At 41.8% G+C, this 24,115-nt stretch overlaps 2 protein-coding genes across 2 annotated transcripts; one reads left to right on the top strand and one right to left on the bottom strand.

Annotated features, from left to right (window-relative positions):
* Positions 1–1,788: 1,788 nt before the first annotated feature.
* fkbp4 (FKBP prolyl isomerase 4) lies at positions 1,789–9,819 on the bottom strand. The gene is made up of 11 exons (XM_080737474.1): positions 9,332–9,819; positions 8,595–8,739; positions 8,342–8,484; positions 7,424–7,544; positions 5,123–5,279; positions 4,767–4,857; positions 4,594–4,677; positions 4,322–4,507; positions 3,509–3,652; positions 3,320–3,415; positions 1,789–3,182 (listed from the first exon to the last, which is right to left on the bottom strand). The coding sequence occupies exons 1-11, from the start codon at positions 9,434–9,436 to the stop codon at positions 3,111–3,113; spliced, it is 1,344 nt and encodes a 447-aa protein (XP_080593600.1). The 5' UTR covers positions 9,437–9,819; the 3' UTR covers positions 1,789–3,110.
* Positions 9,820–11,473: 1,654 nt separating this feature from the next.
* ddx11 (DEAD/H (Asp-Glu-Ala-Asp/His) box helicase 11) lies at positions 11,474–23,835 on the top strand. The gene is made up of 27 exons (XM_080736533.1): positions 11,474–11,554; positions 11,706–11,930; positions 12,166–12,252; positions 12,362–12,498; positions 12,675–12,732; positions 13,195–13,302; positions 13,428–13,515; positions 13,800–14,005; positions 14,728–14,802; positions 15,346–15,423; positions 15,557–15,603; positions 15,697–15,776; positions 15,884–15,925; positions 16,601–16,668; positions 16,793–16,831; positions 16,953–17,103; positions 17,798–17,932; positions 18,055–18,167; positions 18,256–18,328; positions 19,268–19,371; positions 19,618–19,767; positions 21,527–21,595; positions 22,076–22,176; positions 22,904–22,988; positions 23,083–23,158; positions 23,478–23,632; positions 23,733–23,835. The coding sequence occupies exons 1-27, from the start codon at positions 11,489–11,491 to the stop codon at positions 23,766–23,768; spliced, it is 2,652 nt and encodes an 883-aa protein (XP_080592659.1). The 5' UTR covers positions 11,474–11,488; the 3' UTR covers positions 23,769–23,835.
* The last annotated feature ends 280 nt before the right edge of the window (positions 23,836–24,115 follow it).

The raw sequence follows: 24,115 nt of genomic DNA on the forward strand, positions 1-24,115 counted from the left end.
AGCACCATTCCCACTGGGCACGACTATATCTTTCACCATTGTATATTTTTTTATTGTCGGTGTGAACACTATAGTTGGTGTGAACACTGCCATCCACTTGGCTTAGAACTAGAAAGAATGCAATTCTGGGAAATTGCGAGTGTGGTTGCCTATAATATTGTCTGGATAGCCAAATTGTCATGTGAAACTCCCCCAATGAACTCTATGAACTTCCTATTTATAGTCTGGATTGTTTATCTAGAATAATAATAAAGCTACACTAGAACTATAAACCACACTAACTATATTTGTGGGCTCGCCTGAAAGGCGAGAACACTGTTATCCTCATTATTTATATAATATATATATAGTGAGTTCCGCCGCATATTTCCGCCGCAGACAGTACAAAGGCAGGGCCCTTAGCCAATGAGGTGTGCGCCTCACTGGTGTTAGCTGGAGTATTGGTTGAGCTTCACATGACAGTTAGCACGCTGCAGAATATAGTCATGAGCGAGTCCACAGTTTCGTTACGTAGGAACAGTATTTCTAGTTGTCATAGTTATAGTGCTCACTGCTCAGTGTGAATGGCTCTTAACAGTGGTCACGTCCCTTTTTAGGCAAACATCTCCAAAGTTACCTCTGCCATGGCCGGGTCCACCTTTACAACGTAACCTTTGCATTTGTTCAACAAGTAACCAACAAATACACAATACACTACCAAGGGAATTACTCATCTAACATATAATTTTCGGAATGTCTGAGTGAGTGTCTGTCTGTCTGAGTGTCTGAGTGTCTGTCACAGCGTTTCTCCTCAATGGCTGGAGCAATTGATCTGAAATCGCATCACCATAAGCATATGAACACACCTGACATAACTGTGAAGCCCGTTTGTCACTTTCACAAATCATATGCTGTATATTAGCATTTTTATGGTGTATCTACTATCTATTCTGCATCTAGCATGAGGCTTATCTATTCTGCATCTAGCATGAGGCAACATGTTTAACCAGCTGTGTGTGTGTGTGTGTGTGTGTGTGTGTGTGTGTGTGTGTGTGTGTGTGTGTGTGTGCACACGCGGGTGGGGGGGTTGTCTGGCCCCGTTATAGATGTTGTCCAAAAATCATGCAGATCGGTACACAGTATCTCTGTAGCCATTAAACGAAACGGGTATTTCTTACATTGATGCTCCTACATATTATCATGTAAGCACCAGTTAAAGTTACTTTCCATCCCTCATATACTGTGTGCACAGTGCACACCCCATAACCCACACACTGCACATCATTTCAGAGCTCATATCTTTGAACGGGTAAGGGCTAGTCTAAAATAAAAGAGGCAGTTATGGCCATAATGGTATGGGTTGTTAAGTCAGCTCCTGATTTTTCAGCAGATGTTGGTCTTCCATATTGTTTAAAGCCATCCCTTTGTGTCAGGTGCTGGTGTTGTGTATGCAGAGGAGCGGGTGTGTGGAGATGTGTTACATGGGTTGTTTTGGGATTAAGTGTGGAACAGTCTCCATGATTGTTGTGTGATCTTAACCTGTACAGTGGTCCAGAGTTCTTTCCCCTTGTATATGTAGTAACCCCTGCAGTAACCTTTGCTGCGTGTCACTCCCCATCTCCTGTCAGTCTATTGTCCTATCAATAAAGGCATAAAAAATGGCTTGAGAATTACAGAGGACCACAGATGCATGACAGCCAGAAACTAACAACCACAACTGACTGAAGTCAAGAAAAGGCCAAACAAACAAATCAAGTCAACTTAATGCAGTTTATTCGTTATATTTTGGATCCTTCAGTGGAGGGCAGGGCAAGGAGTGACCATTCCAACAAATAACTAGTATACACTACAAATCCACCCCACTGCCTGGCCTGTTCAAAATGAGTCCCCAAACGCACTTCCTCTAAGCTGCTAAAGCCAACATGATCAAATCTTTAGTTTAAACTATGACTACAAATTCACTATCAAGGACACCTTAAATTAGTGTGGTCAACAGTTTATTGAAAGAAAAACAAAATGAATGGATGCAAAATCAAGAGGGTTAGGTGAGCATTTATAGGTGAATGGAAGTGACTTGATTGGAGGTGTAGTCCTGTTCCTGAACCTCTGCTAAAAAGCTCCAATAATGCTCAATTCATGTTGAAGTTAAGCAGGTGAACCTGCCCTCCAGTTGCTTCGGTGACTAAAAATAGATCAGGGCTCTTAGGTCTTTCTAGTTTAGAGCTTAGAGTGTGGGTCCGATCATCTGTATGTGCACATTATTATTACATATTCTTTACAGTAAGACTAAAACTGAGCCTTTTACTTGTTTTTGTAGTATTCCCAGGAGAACCTATCTGACATAATAGCTGCTTTCTCACACAATTTCCAGTTAAGTAATTCATTGTTGTATTCATAACATTAACAATTAATACAGAAATTACAAGCACAAAAAAATATGAAAAAACAAAAAAACAGTAATTATAAAAGTGAAGAGGAACAGTCTTGTTATCCTGGCTGCTTTAGTGGAGTTGCAACTCAAAGTCGAAGAAAGAAGCTTGAACTCAGGTATTTTGTTTTTACCTGGCCAACATCTCATTATGCCTTCTCCTGTCTACAGTGCTGCTACTTACATACTTTTAAGACACAGGAACCCTAGCATTCAAAACTCAACACAACGCACATAATAAAGCCATCTGAAATTGGTGCTCAACAGGTTTATCAGCTTGTCCACAATACGGTAACTGTGGAGGGGGAGAGAACAGACAAAGGGGGGCAGAGGGGAGTGCAAGGTGAATGTTCTTCTAGCCCTTGACGGGTGAGGGTTGATCTTCTAACAGACAAGCAGTAACACATGCACAGCTCCCAGCTGTGGATTGGATGGATACAGCATTGGCGAGCACTCTGTGCCTCGACCCCCCCCCCCCCACCCCCAGGGTAGCCACCAGTTAGAGAAGTCCTGCCCAGTCAGCCAGCTGCTATGGCGAAAGCAGAGACATAGAAAGCCAGCGAAGACACGAACATAAGTCAGTGCTCTCATTGGTACACTCATTCTCACACAGACAATCAAACCGTAAAAACACAAATGGCCGAAGTTATAAAGTCTGAAGTAAATACGGACTGTAAAACAGTCAGATCAGCATCTGAAACGTCTACTCCTGTGCTCCGCCATTCTCAACCTCCATGCTGCCGCTGTTTTCTTTCACGTCGTCCATGCCTCCTTTCTGTCAATCAAAAGAGAAGGGGAAGAAGAAAGGGGAACACACATTAGCAGTTCCCTTTGTCTGCTTCAGCAATACTGATGGTTATCCTGCCCCCTTATGGTTGCTGTAGAGAACTAAAAAGAACAGTCAAGTCTCACCTTGGCATCTGCCTCAGCAAACTTCTGGAACATGTTGGCGTAGAGGCGTTTATCCTTCTCGTGCTGCTCTTTGATGTGTTTCTGTGAAAGTGCAACCTGACGGGATATATGACGTGTCATGAGTGAGTCTTGCTGTTCATCTACAGCTACGCATTATTTAGTTGTATTTTAAGCCTCATAGTGTTTCACCTGACTCTTGGCTGCCTTGTTGGCCGGATACAGCTGAACGACTCGCTGGAAGTCATCTCTTGCTTTTTCAAACTCTTTCATGGCAAACCGCGCCTCTCCCCTTCGGAATAAAGCCTTCTCGTTGTTTTCATCCAACTCCAGAGCCTACAGTTGGGTACAAAGTAATAATAATAACTTTTTTTAAATAGTTTTAGGGATTTTCTGCATGTATTTATACACACACACACACACACACACACACACACAGTAGAGAGACAGGAAACGGGGAGAGAGCCGGGTAGTGACACGCAGCAAAGGCCGTCGGGCTCGGGAATCGAACCGGCAACATGCTGTCAGGCTTAATTAGAACAATATGTGCTATACACTTTAACCACTAGGACAGCCCTAATCTCTGTAATATTCACACAAGCTAGCAGTCCAATTAACATGTTTTCATGTAAAAAAAAAAGAAAACACATTCGTGAAGTATCTGTACACATCTTAATTGGCTCCCTCCAACAATATCTGAAATACAACGGCTTAAAAAAAAAGAATATATAATTAAATAGGTGTCCTACATGACACCAGGGTCTACATTTCTGAATAGAAGAGTAGGGGGGACCACCTCCAACCATTTCATATATGCTAGTTATATTGTATTAGCAATATAACATTATCTTACAGATTGGTTAAAATATATTTTGAATTTGAATTTAAGATGATGGAAGTCAAGGTTTTGCAGGCTTCTAACCTCAATTATAATAAATAAATAATACATTATTTTTTGATTTTCTGTTTTACAATATTTCCCTGAATTTAGCTCTCAGGTAATACCTTGTTGCAGTTCTCCAGAGCTTGGCTTGGCTCCAGCATTTTGAGGTAGCACATGGCCAGGTTCAGATGCGCAGCCAGTCGCAGTGCTTTGGCTTTTGGCTCATCCTCTGGCAACAAGGCAGACTCGTGTTCCAACCATGACACAATCCTCTTGTACGCCACTGATGCCTGCTTGTACTTCCCATCCTAAACACACATAAAAAACATGTGGTCTTGAAATTGCTCAGTATTTATTACGGACTGCATCGTTTAAACACACAACAACCACATACCTTAAAGTATTGTGTTCCCTTCTCTTTGACAATGGCACTCTGTTCCAGTTTCTCTAGCGTGTTCATCTCCCATGCTTCCTTGGCCTAAAAGACAGAAAATAATTTAGTCTAACAGTTCGTATTCCTCAGTTGACTGAAGCCAAGATGTGTTTGCCTCAGTAATTGAAGCTCACCTTCTCAAATTTAGTCAGATGGATCCTGTACTCCAACATAGCATCGCCAGGAATGTTGTACTTTGCATTACCTGCTTTTCCAAAGCCGTACCTGTCAACCACAAAATAGACAATTAAATTGGCAGTTATCTGCAGACAGACGGTAGGAGAATCCTGGAATTTGGATTTGGACAATAATTATAATTACATATTTATTAAGAATAGCATTTCACTTAAAACCCAAATTAAATTCCCATAAATTAATGATAATAACATGTTATAGCATAGTGCTGTAACTACAAAATGTTTACAGGATTTTGTGAAAATGCAAGACACCCAAAGTTAGGAGAAAATGGCATTTCTAGGAATTAGCATACTTGGGCTTAATACTGAATATGGACTCCTCTCCCTGTTCCATGGCCATGATGGCTTTCTCGACACCGGGTGGCAAACCCAGGCCCTCTCCGTCTCCAATGTCAAAGTTCAGATCTCTGTCATCATACATCCGGCCCTCGTAAGTCCCCTGAACAATCACTATAAAAAGGAAAAAATAAAATAAAATAGAAAAGCAATGAAAGTTAAGCACTGAAACAGAACAAATTCTGAGCCCAACAAAAATGTGCGGGTTAAAAGAGTAACATGGTTCTGAACCATAACTGTGTAAGGGTTTGTCTGTGCATCTCTCTCCAGCAGTGAGACCAAAGGACAAGAGAGCCCTTATCAGAATGATTCCATTGCCCGAACAGATATGACAAACAAATTACTGAATTTAACTCAGTGTAATTTTTTATGCACATTTGATTAAAAATGAATAAACTTTATGTAAAACTCCTTGTCATGTCTTATAAGTTTATTAATGGAAAAAACAATAAACATATTGTTTTAAAGGGTTAGGGTTAGGAAAATACTCGCCTAAAATAACATGCCCAAAATAGGAAGCCAGTTTGAAAGCGGTTAAGTCTTGCAGTGGTTTTACAATTATTTAAGGAAAGAAACATCAAGAGCTTGTGACTAAATAACATAATACAAGGTTTCCACCCGACATAGACCATATTCAATATAGGTGCTGGAAAAGCAATATGTGATCAAATATTAATAGTATTATGCAAACGTACTGCACTTAACATAAACATCTGCACATGACTTATATAAATACATTAATTTAATTACTGTTATTGTTTTGTACATGGAGGGTAATCTCTCACTTCCTCTGCGAAGGAACTTTTCTTTGACGATGGCTAGCCAGATTGCATTGAGGGTAACCACAAAAACATTCACTTGTATGCATTTTGTACTGTCCTGAAGGCCAGTGAGGGGTGCTTCACATTGCATACCACGTTTTGTAAAAAAATAAATCTTTAAATACTCAGTGTGATAGTGCGAACCTCTGCTGGATTCCCTTCACCTGACCTCACTTTTGGCCTCCACCTTAAGTCCACCTGTGTTGGGCCATGCATCAGCTGCCTGTATTATTGTAACATTGTTTGAAGCTAGGGTTTTGCTGACAGGTGCTACGATAGTTCATTGGCAATTGCAAGGATGAATGACTATGTTTTCCCCCCGGTGCTGTTATCGCAATGTCCTCACTAGCTGGAGTTTGGTGTAAACGTAGAAATTGCAGATCTACATGCTCACACCGCAGATTGATACAACATGTTATGATATTGATCAATTTCAGCATGCGACAATGTCGTAGGTCGAAGTATAAATGGACTTTAGGTTTCAGTTTAGTTTCAGTTCACAATGTCCAGTCAGCTCATAGACAATGGATTCGATTAGCAATACATGGAGGAGGGTACAAGCTGGGATTGTATTAAGAGGGGACAGTTGTTATGCTGTGTGAAACAGAACAGAGATGTTATTCTGGCACTCAAGTATTAAGTTATTGTTTCTAAATAATAAAGAGGTTACGTGAAAGAAGCCCATAAACATTGGACAGTTTAGCTTGTGGTCCTGTTCTTTTTGATGTACTACAGATGATAAATTAGGCATAAGTAGCTTTATACACATATGCTTGCTCTTTCTATCTCTACGATGGATAAGGAATGGATTCATGTGGATAGCAGGCTTTGTATTCAAAAAGGTGATTTGAGCGGTGCTAGCAGGTCCATGTGGGGACAATAAGTATTTGAGGGGAAATAAGTACTTGATTGATACACTGCCGATTCTGACATCATGTGGGTCTATAATACGTATATCATCATACAGTACTTGACATGCTACTCGAACTCACCGTTTCTTCAGGAACAGTATTTTCTAGTGTGAAGAGAGCACCTTGTGAGTCACGAGGAACCGATTTCAAATATGAGTCTAGTCATGTCTCTATATCTGAAAATAAGTAAAGCTGCTTTACATTTATGTCTAGTCTTATATTATTAAATCTGTTCCAAAGTCAACTATGCCAGGGGTTCCCAAACAAAATTCCATGCCAAGGACCCATAAATAGCCACAGCCTCTGGTTGCAGCCTACAGCTTAAAAAAGAAACAGCCATATAGCCTCACATGTCTCATCGCCAACACATGCCATTTTCACAGTTGTAAAATGACACTAATCGAATTGTTGATATGTGAAGAAAAGACAAAATTATTTTTTTTCGCAATTATTCAATTCATTCATCAACAGAATAATGGTTAAGAATATAATGGATAGTTGCCGCCCTAGTTGTGTGGATGGCTACCTTCAACAGAAGCTCCTTCGTTGGGCTTGGTGTAGCCCTCGCCTTTGGTGACGATACGACGAATGATTCCACCATCTTCTTCCTCTGTAATATCTTCCCCATGGAACTCAAAGAGCTCTACCTGTCATACGTATAGGCATGAGAAAGAATAAGAATCCATGCGTTAACCACTTAAGCCTGACACAGACATACAATGAAAACAGCCCCTCTACAAGCTCATAATGTTTAGTGATGCAACACGTTGTGAGCTTGTATGTCTACCATTTTTGAGCGGTGCTAACCACTCCTACATGTCTGTATATCCGTGTCAGTCCGGACTCTTATTGTGGGCTCGCTGAAAGCGAGAACACTATGTTATCTTCATTATTTATAGAGTGAGTTCCGCCGCATAGTGAGTTCCGTCGCAGACAGCACAAAGGCAGGGCCCTTAGCCAATGAGGTGCAATCGAGTTGCGGAAAAACATCTGGGAGTGGTGGTAGCTGGAGTATTGGTTGAGCTTCACATGACAGTGAGCACGTTGGAGAATATAGTCACGAGCGATTCCACACGGTTTCGTAGGAACAGTATCTCTAGTTGGTAAATTGGGAGCGTGTCGCTGTTACTACATCTCATCTTTTCGACACCCGACTCTAACCCTCACCCTAACCTTAACCTCCATGGAGTGAGTCGCTAACCCTCAAATGATGGGCGTTCGCAAAAGCGAGATTTCCCCGGTAAATTGGTGTCTGTCTGTACGTATGGCCAGGGTCGCGTTGGGGTCATGAAATTAACTCATATGTAAATAGCACCCCTTCACACTGGGTGTGATTTTTCCACCTACAATGACAAGGCCAACAAATCGATGCCGGGGTTCATGTGGTTAAGCACAACTTGTGCAAACAAGAAGCTGTGGCATATAGTAAACCGATCAGTCTTACCTGGAACACAAGTGTGGCGTTGGGAGGTATCTTGGGCGGACTGCCTGCAGATCCATAAGCATACTCCGGCTTACAGATAAGTTGACTCAGCTCTCCCACTTTCATCGTGGCTACACCAATATCCCATGCTTTTATTACTTGGCCTGCAATGCAAACACAAAGATGAACATAGGCGTGAATCCATGAACACACAATGCATAATATACAATTAGGTGATAGAGGTGTTCAGTTTGTGTTAGTGGCATGAACAAACCTTTGCCCAGCTCAAAAGAGAACTTCTCCCCCCTGTCCCTGCTCGAGTCGAATGGAGTTCCATCGAGAAGTGTGCCCACATAGTGTACAAACACTTTGTCACCAGTCATAGGCAGCTCTGTGCCTGTTCCTTCCCTTTTCACCAGCTGGAGAAAGACAGAAAAGAGAAATGGAGCACACAAACAATGAATGGTGATGAGTCTTATGGCATTATGAGTCAGTTATGGCATGCTTAATTCACATGAACAACTAGCATCATATACATTCTTAAGATTAATTTTGGGTTTATTGTTTTGGTGTGTTCATGTTCATGAGAGATTAAAAACGGGTGAGGGGCAGTGTGTGTGTGTGTGCTGCACGGTTCATGCCTTGTGGAATTATGAGGAAGATGGGTTACTGATAGTGATCAGATAATGAATTGGATAGTGTCCTGGGCAGATCTCTATTGTCAAATTGCAAATAGGATAAGTATGATTCGTACTGAGATATTTGCTAAGGATATATCGTGGCGAAACTGTGAATGAACACGTGTTTTCATGATCGAAGTATGCTAGCGGGGTGCTAACCTGGTAGCTGTGTGCATGCACAACAGCTTTGCGAGGTTTTAGCCATGGGCTTTAGCCCCGGTGCTAGCGTTAGCTTAGCCAAAATAGGCCAGTGACAAACAGACAGCTAGCGAGCATTCCGCTAGGCAGCGAATTGAAGAGAGCAATGCTGTGTGAATGGTGAAGGGTTTACCTTCAAAACTCCCCCATCTTTCTTCTGTGAGATATCGTCTCCCTCCACGGGGATGCTCATGTTGGTGCTGTGTTGTCCTTCACTTGTCTGCTCCTCTGCAGTCATTGGTAACTTGTGGACCAAAAGCCCTGCTCCTCCTCTCTTGTTCTGATCTGTGAGACTCTGTGCCACAAATCTAAATGAAACTAAACGCTTGTGTTAACGTTACTGGTTGACAACTACTTCTAATCTGCACTGGCTGTGTAAAAAGCAGCCCTCGGCTGAGATATTATAGTGGCTAACTGGTTAGCTGCCTATCAACAGTTAGTTACCCCACTGTTACTACTGGTGGTGGATGAATGCACACACACCACACTTGTTTTGCCGCTAGCGTCGTTTATAACTCAGCACATGCTCCAGTCACAGCCTTCTAGTGCCTTCCAGCAGGATGAGGGACGCTGAAGCTGACACTGGAGATCCACGTTGCTCTGCGTGCTGATTAAGGGACTTCTAAATCCATCCGCCTGCTGCTGCCTGAAGGAAGGGCACAGAACTTTCCAGACATGGGGGGAGGATCCACGGACCCTGGGTGCGTTACTTATGCCGACTTGCTTAGCCGTGGGACGGCAACAGTCCGCCATTCCGAAACACCGCTATTCCGAAGCAGGGTTAGGGTTAGGTTTAGGGTTAGGGTTAGGGGTAGGGTTAGGGTTAGGGTTAGGGGTAGGGTTAGGGTTAGGGTTAGAAGTCAACGTTCGGAATAGCGGTGTTTCGGAATGGCGGGGTGATACTACATGACGATCCTATGTATCTCACGGCCGTCATGGATCTAACTCAAACTGTTGTTGAGCGGTGTTGCCAATTTGACAACGTATGTCTACACAACGTTCAGATTTCAAAAATAAAAAGCTTGCTAAAGTCTCACGGATGTGACAATATGGTACGCGCAATCAGCATTACCACTTACCAGTATCTTCCGTATTGTTTAATAAGAAGCATTTTAATCCGATCGGTCACCATTTTCTAAATAAATTGTAATGTATAAGAGTGCAGTACACATTCGAACCGATGGGGCGCGTAGTTGAAAAATCTGAGAAAATGGCCTCCAATCGGATTAAAATGCGTTTTATTAAACAATACGGAAGATACGGATAGTTCTGCGCAAGTGTACCATAATGTGACACCCGTAATCCAGCGCTTCCCATCCTTAATTAGGCACTTTATTTTTTAGATTTGAACATCTGTGTAGATGTACGTGGCAAATTGGCAAAACTGCTCAACACCAGCTTTAAGTGGATCCATGACGGTCATGATATTATAGTTATGTCCGGGCGGGTGGCCGGGTACGCTATTAATTGTGTATAAACTACTATATGATTGTGCATTTAGCGTAAATAGACAGATATTTAAACCCCAGGAGAAGAGGTCATATAGAGTTATTATAATATAGTCATATTATAGACATACAGGCGAGGCACGCAGCTGAGCTGCGGCAGCTCCTCCACGAGGGCGGTTCGCTGTGATAAAACAAGCAACTCCATGAGTTGTGTGGCTTCTCATTGGACAGTTTCTGGCTTTGTTGATGTGTGTTGGCGCGCTCATTGAACACTGACTGAACGATCATCACCGGGGACTTAAAACACAAAATAATACTACACAAAGAAAGTGTAAGTGTAAAATATCTGAATGACTCTATAGATACACATCGTCGTCGTTCATTTGCCACACGCTTTGCTTGAAAGGTGACCTAATTAGAACTGTCATCAAGGGATACCGTTGGTTTAGCATTAGCATTGAGATGACAGTAGTGGAAAGTCAGTGGTGGAAAAAGTAATCGTCGCATTTTGTACTCAGGTAAGAATATCAATACTAATAAATACTCTCTTACAAGTAAAAGTCTGAAATTCAAAATGTACTTGAGTAAAACTAAGTAGCCTACAAAAGTACTGGTATCAAATGCACTTAAAGTACCAAAAGTAAAAGACCTTTTGGCTCAGACCTGCTGCGCAGGTCTGAGCTCAAGTTAAAAGCAATGGTAGATGTGTTAGATTTCGATCTCACTCCAATGTTGTATCATCATCCTCTTTTCCACTAGGTACATTCATTGGGATGGAGAATGGCAATGACATCCCCCAGTTTCCATTTCCCTTTCAACCCTATGCCATCCAGGAAGACTTTATGAAAGCCCTGTATGCCACACTTGAGCAGGGCAAAGTTGGCATCTTTGAGAGTCCTACTGGAACGGTGTGTATATATGTATAGCCTTATAATAATAACATTATCATTAATGCCCATGAGACAATGTGGTATGTTTTCATAGAGGGACTGATTACAATTGCAATGCTTAAATAACATGTCTTGTGTTAATCTCTGTATAACCTGCATGTAATTCCAGGGCAAGTCTCTGAGTCTGATATGTGGAGCGCTGAGCTGGCTAAGAGATTATGAAGAGAGGAGGAGACAGGAGGCAGCTGCTCTGCTCCAGAGAGAAGAAACAGCCCTCCCCACTTCTACCAAACCCTCTTCCACAGCGTCCTCCCAGACCCCCTCTGCAGAGCCCGACTGGATCACAGACTTTGTGGAGAAGAAGGCAGAGCGGGACCTGGTGTCCAAACTAAAGGTAGAGTGAGTGTTTAGCACCGGGGAGTTTCAGATGTGATATGTTAATTGTATCTCTGAGAATTATGCTTCACTGTATTATAGCCCTATAGACATTGTGCATCAATCTGTGTGTGTGTGTGTGTGTGTGTGTGTGTGTGTGTGTGTGTGTGTGTGTGTGTGTGTGTGTGTGTGTGTGTGTGTGTGTGTGTGTGTGTGTGTGTGTGTGTGTGTGTGTGTGTGTGTGTGCATATCAGGAAGATGAAATTAAAAGGCAGAAGCGGGAGCAACGTTTAGAACTGATCCGAAACAATGTTCAACTCAAGTATGCAGGGAAAAGAAAGGTGAGGTTTCCCCACACAGTCGCACAGTACTGCTGATTTATAAAGCCCTACACTACAGCAACTGGCCGTGGGTTAAATTGTACGTGTCTGCATGTGCGTTCCTGTGTAGAAATGTGAAGAGGACGAGGCGTTCAAGTTGCTCCAGATCAGTATACAAGGTCCGACGGAGGCGGCGGCAGACCCAGAGGAGGAGGAGCTTATCATCGCAGACTACGAGAGCGATGATGAGTCAAAAACCAAGAGCAAGTAAGTAGAGGCCAGTAATGGGTGTCAGTTATGCTACAAGCAGAGTAAGTATTATCATTTATTAAAGGGCAAGCTAAGGGAACTTTTATGAACATATATTTTATATGAGAGCATTTATTATAATTTATTTCATATTGGGACACTTTTTTTAGCATTTATTTTCCCCGCATCAACAGATTTTATGCAGGTGAAGATGATGATGATGCAGACCTGGTTGAAGAGCACGTCACAAAGGTGAGCTCGCATCTGTTCTATCTACTGATATTAGATTTAACTGATATTTAAATTCATTGAATGGGTTTGGATGCTGGAGAAAACCAGCGGTAAACAACAAACGGACACCCACTGAAGTCATTGGTTCTGTGAAGCTGTTCCCCCCCCCCCCCCAGCTAGTTTCCACCCAGTTTTAGCCCATTCATTGAATTTAGAGATAGATTTCTGATCGCCTGGTTACGTGAGGTTGGTTTTTCTATTTACTCTCAAATATACTCCCAAAGGCAATAAGCGTTGTCGTTGTGTACAATGGATGGATGCTAAACTGTGTGTGTGTGTGTGTGTGTGTGTGTGTGTGTGTGTGTGTGTGTGTGTGTGTGTGTGTGTGTGTGTGTGTGTGTGTGTGTGTGTGTGTGTGTGTGTGTGTGTGTGTGTGCTCGTGTGTGTGCTCGTGTGTGTGTGTGCACGCGCGCATGTTGTCAGATCTACTACTGTAGTCGCACGCACTCCCAGCTGGCCCAGTTTGTCCATGAGGTTCAAAAGAGCCCCTTCTGCAAGGACATAAGTCTTGTCACACTCGGCTCACGGCAGGTACAATATATGTTACTGCAGATTCTACCTTTCCACTCTTAAAAAGGAAATATTTTAATAAAATAATCAAATGAATAGCATAAATGTCCAATAGGGCTGCAACCACTTTCTTGTGTCTTTTGCAGAATCTGTGCATCAATGAGGAAGTGCTTCGCCTGGGCAGCACTCAGCGCATTAATGACCGCTGCATGGAGATGCAGAAGAACAAACATGGTGAGAGTCCAGAAGATAGAGAACTATGGCTTGGTTTGTGTGATAAACGGGCTTAAAATATACTGCGACATTGAAGCATCAGTCACACAATTATACATTGTACCACACTGCTAGAGTAAAAGTGTAATAGGGTGGAGTGCCCTTTTTGAAGTGACTTTTCTACAGATAACACACCTCCTTTAAACAGATACTAATGTTACTGAAGTGAATTCCCCAGCAGCAAAGCAGCTTATTAGGTGTTTTGCCAGAATCCAAGCAGACTATAATATTCTTCTATCCCACAGAGAAGCAGCAACATCAGGAGGAGGGTGCGAAACGTAAGCGCGGGCCTGCCAAGAGTGTGTGTCCCTACCTCGGGGCCGCAGCACTGCAGCACCTGAGGGACGAAATACTGGGGGCAGTCCAGGACATAGAGCATCTGTCCACTCTGGGCAAGCAAAACCATGCATGTCCTTACTATGCTACACGCCTTGCCATCCCCCCTGCACAGGTACTGTAACACCAGGCACGGATTGTATTGAAATCTGAATTGTCAGTGCTATACAAACGTTCTGTACATGTGTGGTGTACATATTATGTACCGCTTCTAATAACTGACAAAAAACTCAACTTGAATTATTCCATAAAATACATATGACAGTGTTTCTGCCTCTAATGATAGGGGATAGTGGAGATAGACAGGAAACAGGGGAGTGACACGCAGCATAGGTCACCAGGAATGGAATTCGAACCTGCACAGGGCTTATAAGTGGTATGCGCCTGGACCACTCGGCCAGCGGGCGCCCCGTACCAGTGTTAATTTTGATAGCAAATTTGGATTTAGTCTTAGGGCCGATGCATACTCCACTTTTAGATCCGAATTTATTTCAGTTTGGTTTGGGGAGTCACAAAACCTTTGTGGCAACAACAGCCGAATTAATGATGGTCCCCACCCGAACCTCTGAATGACGTCATATTGTAGTTTGGACAGAGCCAAACCGAAATAAATTTGGCTCTAAAAGTGGAGTATGAATGGCCCTAAGTCTATTGAATAACACACCGTTTAGTTTGTAGTCCTATTTTAGTAATCTGAAATGTTGTCTCAGTCGACTAAATATCAAAATCGTAGTCTTTTAGTCTTAGTCAACAAAATGAACACTGTGTTGTACACACCGTTTCATGTGCTCCTAAGCATATCGTGTGTGTGTGTGCGCGTGTTTGTGTGTGTTGCAGCTGGTGGTGTTGCCGTACCAGATGGTTCTTCATGAAGCTACAAGGCGGGCATCAGGGATCCAGCTGAAGGGACAGGTGTTTGTCTGTAATTTGAATTTAATCCATTGTGATTTTCTTTTGCAGCATGGGTTTCTTCAGCAAGTCTACTAACTGATCAACTAGAGTCGTTTTGTGAATCTAGTTGTGGTTTTTCTCAAGTATTCTATCCTTAGCTTTGCATCAACACTTAAAGGGATAGTTCACCAAAAAATATAATTATTTCTATTAAATTCATGGATACATTTTAGTTTTTGTCTCTTTCCTAAGCCAATAATTTGTGATTCCCAATTGGCTTAGGAGTGCGACAAAAACAAAGAAATATCTATGAATTCAAGTCTCTATTACTGAACAAAGTCGTAATTACATAAAACTGGATACACAAGGGTCCACTGTTCATTCAGACGTTCCTTTATCAATCCAATTGCATTGCTCTCTTTTTATAGAACGTATTGGATTTTATTTTTATATTTTTTTGTAAGGTGTGTACTATTTTTTTGTTGTTGTTAATATTTGGGTTGAGGGCTTGTGTGTGGAATGCTTCTGGTCTTATTTGTCCATAATGACGGTCTTGTTTAACAGGTGTTGATCATAGATGAAGCGCACAACCTCAGTGACACTCTTTCTTGTATACACAGCACAGAGCTCACAGGAGCACAGGTGTGTGTATATACATTTTACACACACACACACACACACACACACACACACACACACACACACACACACACACACAAACCTTGTGTAAGATGTAACATTAGGAAACTATGCTAAAAGTCTATCTTTTCTGCAGCTTTGCCGTGCCCATTCTCAGCTCACTCAATATCAAGAACGCTTCAAGTGAGTAGGGAAACACAAATGCATTCAAATAGTAAATGTACTTTCACCGTACGTGTTAATGCTGTGTGTGCTTGTGTGTGTGTGCGCAATCAGGAGCAGACTGAAGGCCAAGAACCTGATGTACATTAAACAGATTGTGTTTGTGCTTGAGGGCTTCGTCCGTGTACTGGGAGGTGAGTGTGTTTGGGTTACAGCATGAGTTTTTGTTTCGGTCACAGCTTGTCTGCCCATAGTTCAGACTGGTAACTGTTGCATTTCTGCTCACATACTAATTATACAGGTACGGTGAGACAGAATCCACAGCGCCAGACAACACAACCAGGTCTGTACGCACGCACACAGACATGCATACACACATACACTCACACACACAAATATACAGGGTTCCCACGGTCATGATATTCCTGGAAATATTTTGAAATTATAAAAATATTTTTCCAGTACTGGAAAAGTTTTGGAATTTATCAAGGGTCCTGAAAGGTCCTGGAAAAAATAGCTATGCATTGTCTTTGGTTATCAATTTTGTTAATACCTCTGAAATGAGAAATTAAACATGGGCCAAATTGTCAAATATTAGAGGCAGAAATTGTGAAAATAGATGATTACATGCTCACAAGCATGTAGATCTGCTATTTTCACAATAGAACTGTGTTATACAAAATTCTTCAACTTAGTGCTCGTCAGGGTGCCGGGGTCCCCTGTTAAAATGTGATCATTTCTGAGGTCACGGCCTGAAAAGGTTGAGAACCACTGGCATACACTACCTGTCTTTAGGCATTGCGTATAGGAGTAAGCAACTTGTTATTGAGCGGAATTATTGTTATAATATAGTCTTGGAAATTGGGTTAAATATTCTGGAAAAGTTTGGAAATTCATTGGTAAAAATGTGTGGGAACCCTGACAGACACACACGCATACACACATACACTCACACACACAAATATATATACACACATCCAGTTGAAAGTGTTGACAAGTCATCTCTCTGTCCCTACAGGAGCAGAGATGCTTACTATTAACGACTTTCTCTTCAAAGCCCAAATCGACAACATCAACATGTTCAAGGTAGCCAGCAACAATATAACAACAACAATGACTAGATATAACTGTAGTTCCATGCCATGGGACAACCACGTGAACATGTCTTTTGTCTTGTCTCCTTCTCTATTGATTCTTATTCCCACTAAAGCTGCAGAAATACTTTGACAAGAGCATGATCAGCAGAAAAGTTAAGTGGAGAATGTTTCTGCATTAATTTCTGATGTTGGCAACGTGACATATCTACTAGGCTATTTATGTGTGATTATGCTTTTAGATTAAATGTGTCACTCATGCGTTCTTGTCTCTAGTTGTGTGGCTTTGTGGAAAAGTACGCAGGGACGGGTGTAACCGTGCACACCCACACCCCTGCTCCTGTATCCAGCTCCAGCAAAGAGAACCGACGAACCGAGGGTCTCGGACGATACCTCCAAACTCTACAGAGCAGCAAGAGCTCTACAGGTCTGACGTTTGGAGGATATAATATATATAAGTTGATTAATCGATTAATTAGTCAATCTGCAGAAAATGTATTTAATTAATAAATCGGCAGAAAATCCATTTAATTAATTTGAGATAGCTATGCGTTATGCAGACTTTTCTATTGCGTGCTTTTTACAATGTCACCAAATTGTGATTCAAGGTCTTCTTTGTACCATATTATTATATGAAAACTTATGTTTTTTTTAATTGTTGAGTGAATTTCAAGATGTTACTATCATTACTATCATTTTGTACTTTTTGTGTACTATTGATTTTGATATCATATTATCGCTCTAGACATCCCACACTTAAGTGGTGTCCTGCACTGAGGTTTAAATAAAGAATCAAAGTGATATTTTTGAGTTGAGGTAGAGGAGTGGCCATGGGGGTCACTTAGATGTCTAGGGTTCATCCTCTGTAGAGGATGAATACACTCAGCAACTTTCATGGCAATGTGTGGGTGGCGCTAGAACAACTGCCAGTTTGACATTTATTATTTTTGAAAATGTCCAAAGTGTTGGACAGTCACACCACCTTTCCATCCTTAGAGCCCCGTTGGTAGCAGGACTCAAATTAGATTGTTCATCCTGATCTAACACTGCTCCTTGGCATTGACTAATCCTCTTTACGTTACATTTTGCCAACATAAATGTCCCGTCTCTTATGCTTGCAGTTCCTCCAGCGGACCAGCAGGGGTCATTAGAGGCAGAGAAGGTGGTGTCAGCCTCTCCTATGATGCAGGTGGAGGGCTTCTTGATGGCTCTCACCAACAGCAACACAGATGGCAGAGTGGTGGTGCACAAACAAGGTACTCTCTCCCTCCACCTTATGATTATAAGATGAAGTAGTAGATAAACTAACTACTGTAAAAATCTAACACTGCAAGTTTGCCAATATGGGCTACATTGTTATGTCTATGTTTTCTCTTAGGCACTTTGTCGGAGAGCAGCATCAAGTTCCTGCTGTTGAATCCAGCTGTCTATTTTTCCCAAGTGCTTAAAGAATGCAGGGCGGTCATCGTCGCCGGAGGAACCATGCAGCCTGTGAGTAAATTGGATTCCTCTGCAGCAGATAAACAGCTCTTCACGGTGTGTCCGTTTGTAAATATAAAATACATAAATGCTTGCACAGGTGTCAGACTTCAAACAGGAGCTGCTGTTTTCAGCTGGAGTGGAAGAGGCGCGCATCGCTGAGTTCTCCTGTGGTGAGTGGCCACCTGGTAAACGCTGAAATTGAGCGGAAGCTGAGCGCAAAACAGAAATAGAAAATGTTATGTTAATTGAGTGTTCAAAATGCTAATTTTGTCAATTGTTAAATAGGGCTGTCACAATTATTACATAATCTTCTTACATACAGTATTTTCTGGACTATAAGGCGCACCTGACTATAAGGTGCACTGTCAATGAATGGTCTATTTTCAAACTGTTTTCATATAAGGCGCACCTGACTATAAGGCGCACATAATAGACGCTACCATTGCGTTATGTATCCAACAGATGGAGCTGTGCTAAAGGGAATGTCAATGTCAATGAATGATCCATATATAAGGCGCACTGGACTATAAGGCGCACTATAGTTTTTTGAGAGAATTAAAGGCTTTTAAGTGCGCCTTATAGTCCGGAAAATACGGTAATCGTCTAATCGCAATTATTTAACATAATCGCAAATATTTTGTCATGATCGTCATAATCGTGAATGTTGAAAAATGTTCATACATTTACAAACATTTTCAGAAATAGTGGAAATAGCAGATCTACAAGCGATGCGACGCGTTGTGAGCTTGTAGATCGGCTATTTCCACTATCAATGTTATTTTTTAAGTAGAAAGTTGTCAAATATGTCAGTCATTTCTTTGTATATCTAGGTTATATGTCATATCTGCCATGTGCAACCTCAAAGCCTAAAGGCCAAACAGAAATGTAATTATCAACGACAAATACACAATTAAATCGTTAATCGCAATTATTTGAGTGACAATTAATCCTCATGTAAAATGTCATAATCGTGACAGCCCTATTGTTAAAATTGTATTAGTTCTGTATGATTTATTTATTAACAAAATGTTTAAAGGCTTGGCACCGCCTTTTTCCTGATCTGTAGCCCCTGCAGGCCGTACTCAACTCGTCTGTTGCTCTGTCTGTAGGCCATGTAATTCCTCCTGAGAACATTCTACCCCTGGTGCTGTGTAGCGGACCATCTGGCCAGGAGCTGGAGTTTACCTACCAGAATAGAGACACACCACGGATGGTAACACTCACTCACTCACTCACTCGATTAAGGCCAGAGAGAGGACAACATTTTGTCAATACTTCCAGTTGAATACAAAACCTATAAGTGTGGTGACTGGCTTACCTTCAAAAGCCTATAACAAATTTACACTTTGCATCATACTTTCTACTATCCATATCAAAATGCAAAGGGGGACTGGACAGCTTGCTGTCCTTCAAAACAGACTGCTAAATACTCTAGTTAGAATCTGTGTTTGTTTGACAGATGGACGAGACGGGCCGTGTCCTCTCCAACTTGTGTAACGTGGTTCCCGGCGGCGTGGTGTGCTTCTTCCCCTCTTATGAGTACTCCAGGAAGATTACAGCCCACTGGGAGACCAGCGGAGTCCTCGCCCGCCTGGCCAGCAAGAAGAAGGTACGAGACAGGACGCTAACTACAGTAAATAAACTGAAATTTAGACTTAACCACTTGAACCCTAGCATCCCTATTTTTGGGTGAACCGACAATACAGATCAAAAAGCTCATAATGCGTCCTGTGACCTGGCAGGTCAGCTATTTTCAGCAAAGAGATGTGGTGCAGGGGGGGGGGGGGGGGGACCATATCCCTTTTATTGCCATATATGGAGATCCTTGTGATACCAGAGGAACCAAATCCCTTTATGTCCATATATGGAGATATGGAGATCCCTGTCATGTCAGGGGAACCAAATCCATTTATGCCCATATATGGAGAACCCTGATGCCACATTTACAACCAAAGCACTTCCACCACCCATCTTTGTGTGTGTCTCTCAATATATGGAGCTGACTACCATCACCTGGATCTCCATATATGTAAAAGTCCATATATGGGTATTCCCCAGAATGTTTTTATATGCCCATATATGGAGCCCACATCGGCCACATACGACAATAAACAGAATCCATATATTGCCAAGACAGATGGTCAAGACAGCCCATATCTGTGTGGCTGGTTCTACAGACAGGGATCTCCATATATGGGCATAAAAGGGATCGTATGATGTCAGATGTCATAGACGTCATAGGACTTTCACATAACGAATAACTGAGTAAGCATGGGGTCTCACAGCATATCTCCATATACAGTACATGGATCTCCATATATGGGTAACTGGTCCGATATACAGTACATCACTGGCCAGATGGCCAAGACATGGCGAGGTCCCTTAGTTGTCACCCTTAGACGTCTTACTGGTAGACTATATTATATTTGTGTACCAGCAGCAGCGTTCAGGCAGTCAATGTTCGCGTTGTGAAGGGGAACAAATAATCCATGATGAACTGGAGACGGGCCACCTTCAGATATACTGTAGGTCTCACACTTACAATTGTCTGCAGATTAAGATAAGATAAGACCTTTATAATTGATCCCGCGAGGGAAATTCAGTCACAGCCTACAGCAGGTAGATAGACAGACTACAATTGCATGATAGAAAGACAACAGTCAAAGCATTAAATAAGCCTAAATAAAAAAAAAGATAGGCTAGAACTCGAAATACACCCTCAGCATGCATGCATAGTGCAAGACAAAGGGAATTACAAGAGAAATCACAGTAAGCATGACTAATTGTAGTATATTGGTATTTAACTATCCATATTAGGCTATAGAGCACACATGTCAGCCTGTAGCCCTGAATCAGGACAGGCTGACATTCTCTCTCTCTATTATATTATTATTATACCCTATTAGGCTATATTAGACACCATGCAGTGCCCCTGATGACTATACAGATTTTCAGTGCTAACCCTTTGTGAAGCCACTGGTAGGGTGGGGGGATAAATGGCCTAAAAATTTAAAAAATGGAAAATGATTACGCCCATTACAGTGATGGTGCATTGGGTCATTTGGGAGATATTTTGTATTGGGAGTTGGTATACCTAGGATGAAATAAACCCCCCACACCCAGAAAACGAAATCTGACATGTTTTTCTTCCCCCACCTTTCCCCCCATTTTTCATTAAAAAATACAATAAAATCTTGAGAGGACTTTGGTTCACCTGTTAGATGTTGCAAAGTTCTAATGTAATAGAACTTTTATATATAAACCGTTTTAACCTTTAGGGTGTTGCTGACTTGACTGTTACAGGTATGAACTACACAGTATGTAGCCACTATGACTGGATTGAGATAAGTTTTTGCGTGTCTTTTCAGATATTTCAGGAGCCAAAGAAGGCTAGTCAGGTGGAACAGGTGCTGAGCGAGTTCTCACGCTGCATCCAGGTGAATATAACACAGATTAGACTTACATTAGCTTCTATGTATTCACTGTAGCAGTGGTTTTCAACCAGTGGTCCGGGGACCACCAGTGAGGGGTTTCCAGGTGGTCCCCAGCTAAATGATGGAGAGTTGGTAACTCTTGAGAGTGTAACATATTTGGTTTCATTTTACTCTCTCAAAAGCGTAAACATTACTTAATTTACATGAAGTCTACACAATTAGAGAATGTAGAAGAATTGTTAATATGGTAAACCTTTGCCTGTTATCTCTCCTATCAATACAGCATGGAATTGTGGACAAAACTTGTATCCAACATCTAAATATTCTCTAGTTTTGGGTCTGAGAGGCTAAATCTCATCAAATGGTGGTCTGTGGCTCAAATGCTGAATAGATAATGGACCTTGATATGAAAAGGGTTGAAAACCTCTGCTCTACAGTATCTATCACCTCACCTTGCTTCTCCTCCACCCCATGTTTGGTTAGAGGTGTGCTGTGGATGGCAGTGGACTCTCGGGGGCATTGCTGTTTTCTGTGGTTGGAGGAAAGATGAGCGAGGGCATCAATTTCTCAGATGACCTTGGCAGGTACTGTATGTGTAATATACATGCTCTACTACACTGTTGCTTATGAAATAGTGTTGATTGAACACACCGTACATGGGTAGACATGCTAAGATAAAGAATTGTTCAACTTACATTCAGCTTGTTCTCCTCGAGAATACATTTAATGCTTTGTGCTTTTAACTAAATCAGTTGACGTTACTTTTGACATTTATAGAGCTGTCGCACTCCTACTGGAACACGCATTATGAAGTCAATCCATTTTATTGTATTTTTGCCTTCAAACAAGCAGTTTGATGATAAACGCTAAATAATGTAAGAAATGTGTACTATTTGGTACATGATTCTATGTATGATGGTGCATCTACATATAACAGTATAGGTTGACAAGGAAAATCACTTCAAACACTAGCCATGTTTTGAATGGGGAATACACGTTGCTATCTTCAAAAAGGAGATACAGCGTTCTAAAATTCAATAAGGTCAGACCACAGAAGTACTTTGTTCATCGGTCGATTTTGAGGCTAAGTTAAGAATCTGGCCACGGGTAAGCTGAACATCATCGCTCTTGTCTTCATGTTTTTATGTATGTAATTCATTCGTTTTTGTTTTTGAGTTGCATACAAGAATACTGTGTTGCAAGACAAGTAGTATCGTATTGTGTACGGTGTACACCCCCCCCCCCCCCCCCCCCCCCCCCCTCCCTCCCTATGATCTATCAACTCCTGTATGTGTTCCTTCGTGATGGCAGGTGTATAGTGATGGTGGGAATGCCGTATCCCAACATAAAGTCTCCAGAACTACAGGAGAAGATGTCCTATCTGGACAAGCACCTGGTAAAACAGTCTGTCTTCCTTCCAGGCTCATCTCACTGTGACTGCTTGGATCCCTGCTGATTCCATATTTAGACTTTGTGTTCTTGTATTTCAGCCTCACACTGGTGGGAGGAGCCCCGGCCAATCCCTAATAGAAAACCTTTGCATGAAGGCAGTCAATCAATCCATAGGTAATCGAAACATAGGAACAATAATGATCACCTTCTCTAGGCAGACAACTGATAACTGCTATTTATTATGCAATATATTAATATTATATATATATTATAATATCGTGCTATTAGACTAGATATCTGGGATCTTGTACATTGTATTATTACGTTATTTTCCTTGTTCTAATCACTTGTTTATAATTCTCTCAATACGGTATCATGATATTTGGTCCGATATTTTGCAATATAAACGTTTTCCATATTGCCCTACTATTGCATAAACCATAAATAATGTAATTCATTACTTAACGCACACTTCACTTCCTGGTTTCCGCAGGGAGAGCGATCCGTCACCGCGGTGACTACGCCGCCATTGTGTTGTGTGACAGGCGTTACTCTCGGCCTGCAACTGTCTCTAAACTGCCCAACTGGATCAGAGCTCAAGTCAAAACGCACACGACATTCGGACCCGCTTTCGCCAGTTTGCGAAAGGTGAGACCCATGAGCACTTGTGTCACACGGCAAACAAATCACTATGACAGATGGGGGGGTTTAATTTGACGTTTCTTCTTTCTTTTGTTCCTTTGCTCAGTTCTTCATGGACAAGAGAAAACAGCAGCAGACGTAGTTGGAGACGCATTGAATTTCAACTCGGTTTACGAGTTTAAGCTTCGCGTGAGGAGGAACTTCCCAGGGGCACTTAAGCAACACAGTCCAACATTTAGGACCATATGAGGATAAAGACTGGGAATGCATAATAAATAATGTACTGTATATTCAGGTGGAAGCCTTGTATGTCCAAAACCATTACTTCCAGGAAATGGGGGGGGAAATAACCTGTGATCGAATGGATCCAACATTCAGTCACAAGCACTTGTTAATACTTAAGATCAAATAGATCTACAAGGCATCACATCCTGGCGCATTTTGAGCTTGTAGATTGTCTTGTACAACAAAGTATGGCATCAATTTATG

Source organism: Nannobrachium achirus, assembly GCF_963921795.1.
Source record: "Nannobrachium achirus genome assembly, chromosome: 11".
NCBI lineage: Eukaryota > Metazoa > Chordata > Actinopteri > Myctophiformes > Myctophidae > Nannobrachium > Nannobrachium achirus.

What these genes read in the sequence shown, in the direction of transcription:
- ddx11 (XM_080736533.1), top strand. Translation starts at nt 11,489, where the DNA reads ATGAAAGCCCTGTATGCCACACTTGAGCAGGGCAAAGTTGGCATCTTT. An exon ending in GAGCAGCAAGAGCTCTACAG is followed by an intron (nt 17,104 to 17,797) that starts GTCTGACGTTTG and finishes TTATGCTTGCAG; the next exon opens with TTCCTCCAGCGGACCAGCAG. An exon ending in ATAGAGACACACCACGGATG is followed by an intron (nt 19,372 to 19,617) that starts GTAACACTCACT and finishes TTTGTTTGACAG; the next exon opens with ATGGACGAGACGGGCCGTGT.
- fkbp4 (XM_080737474.1), bottom strand. Translation starts at nt 9,436, where the DNA reads ATGACTGCAGAGGAGCAGACAAGTGAAGGACAACACAGCACCAACATG. An exon ending in CTCTTTTGAGCTGGGCAAAG is followed by an intron (nt 8,485 to 8,594) that starts GTTTGTTCATGC and finishes TTTGCATTGCAG; the next exon opens with GCCAAGTAATAAAAGCATGG. An exon ending in ATCTGACTAAATTTGAGAAG is followed by an intron (nt 4,678 to 4,766) that starts GTGAGCTTCAAT and finishes TCTGTCTTTTAG; the next exon opens with GCCAAGGAAGCATGGGAGAT.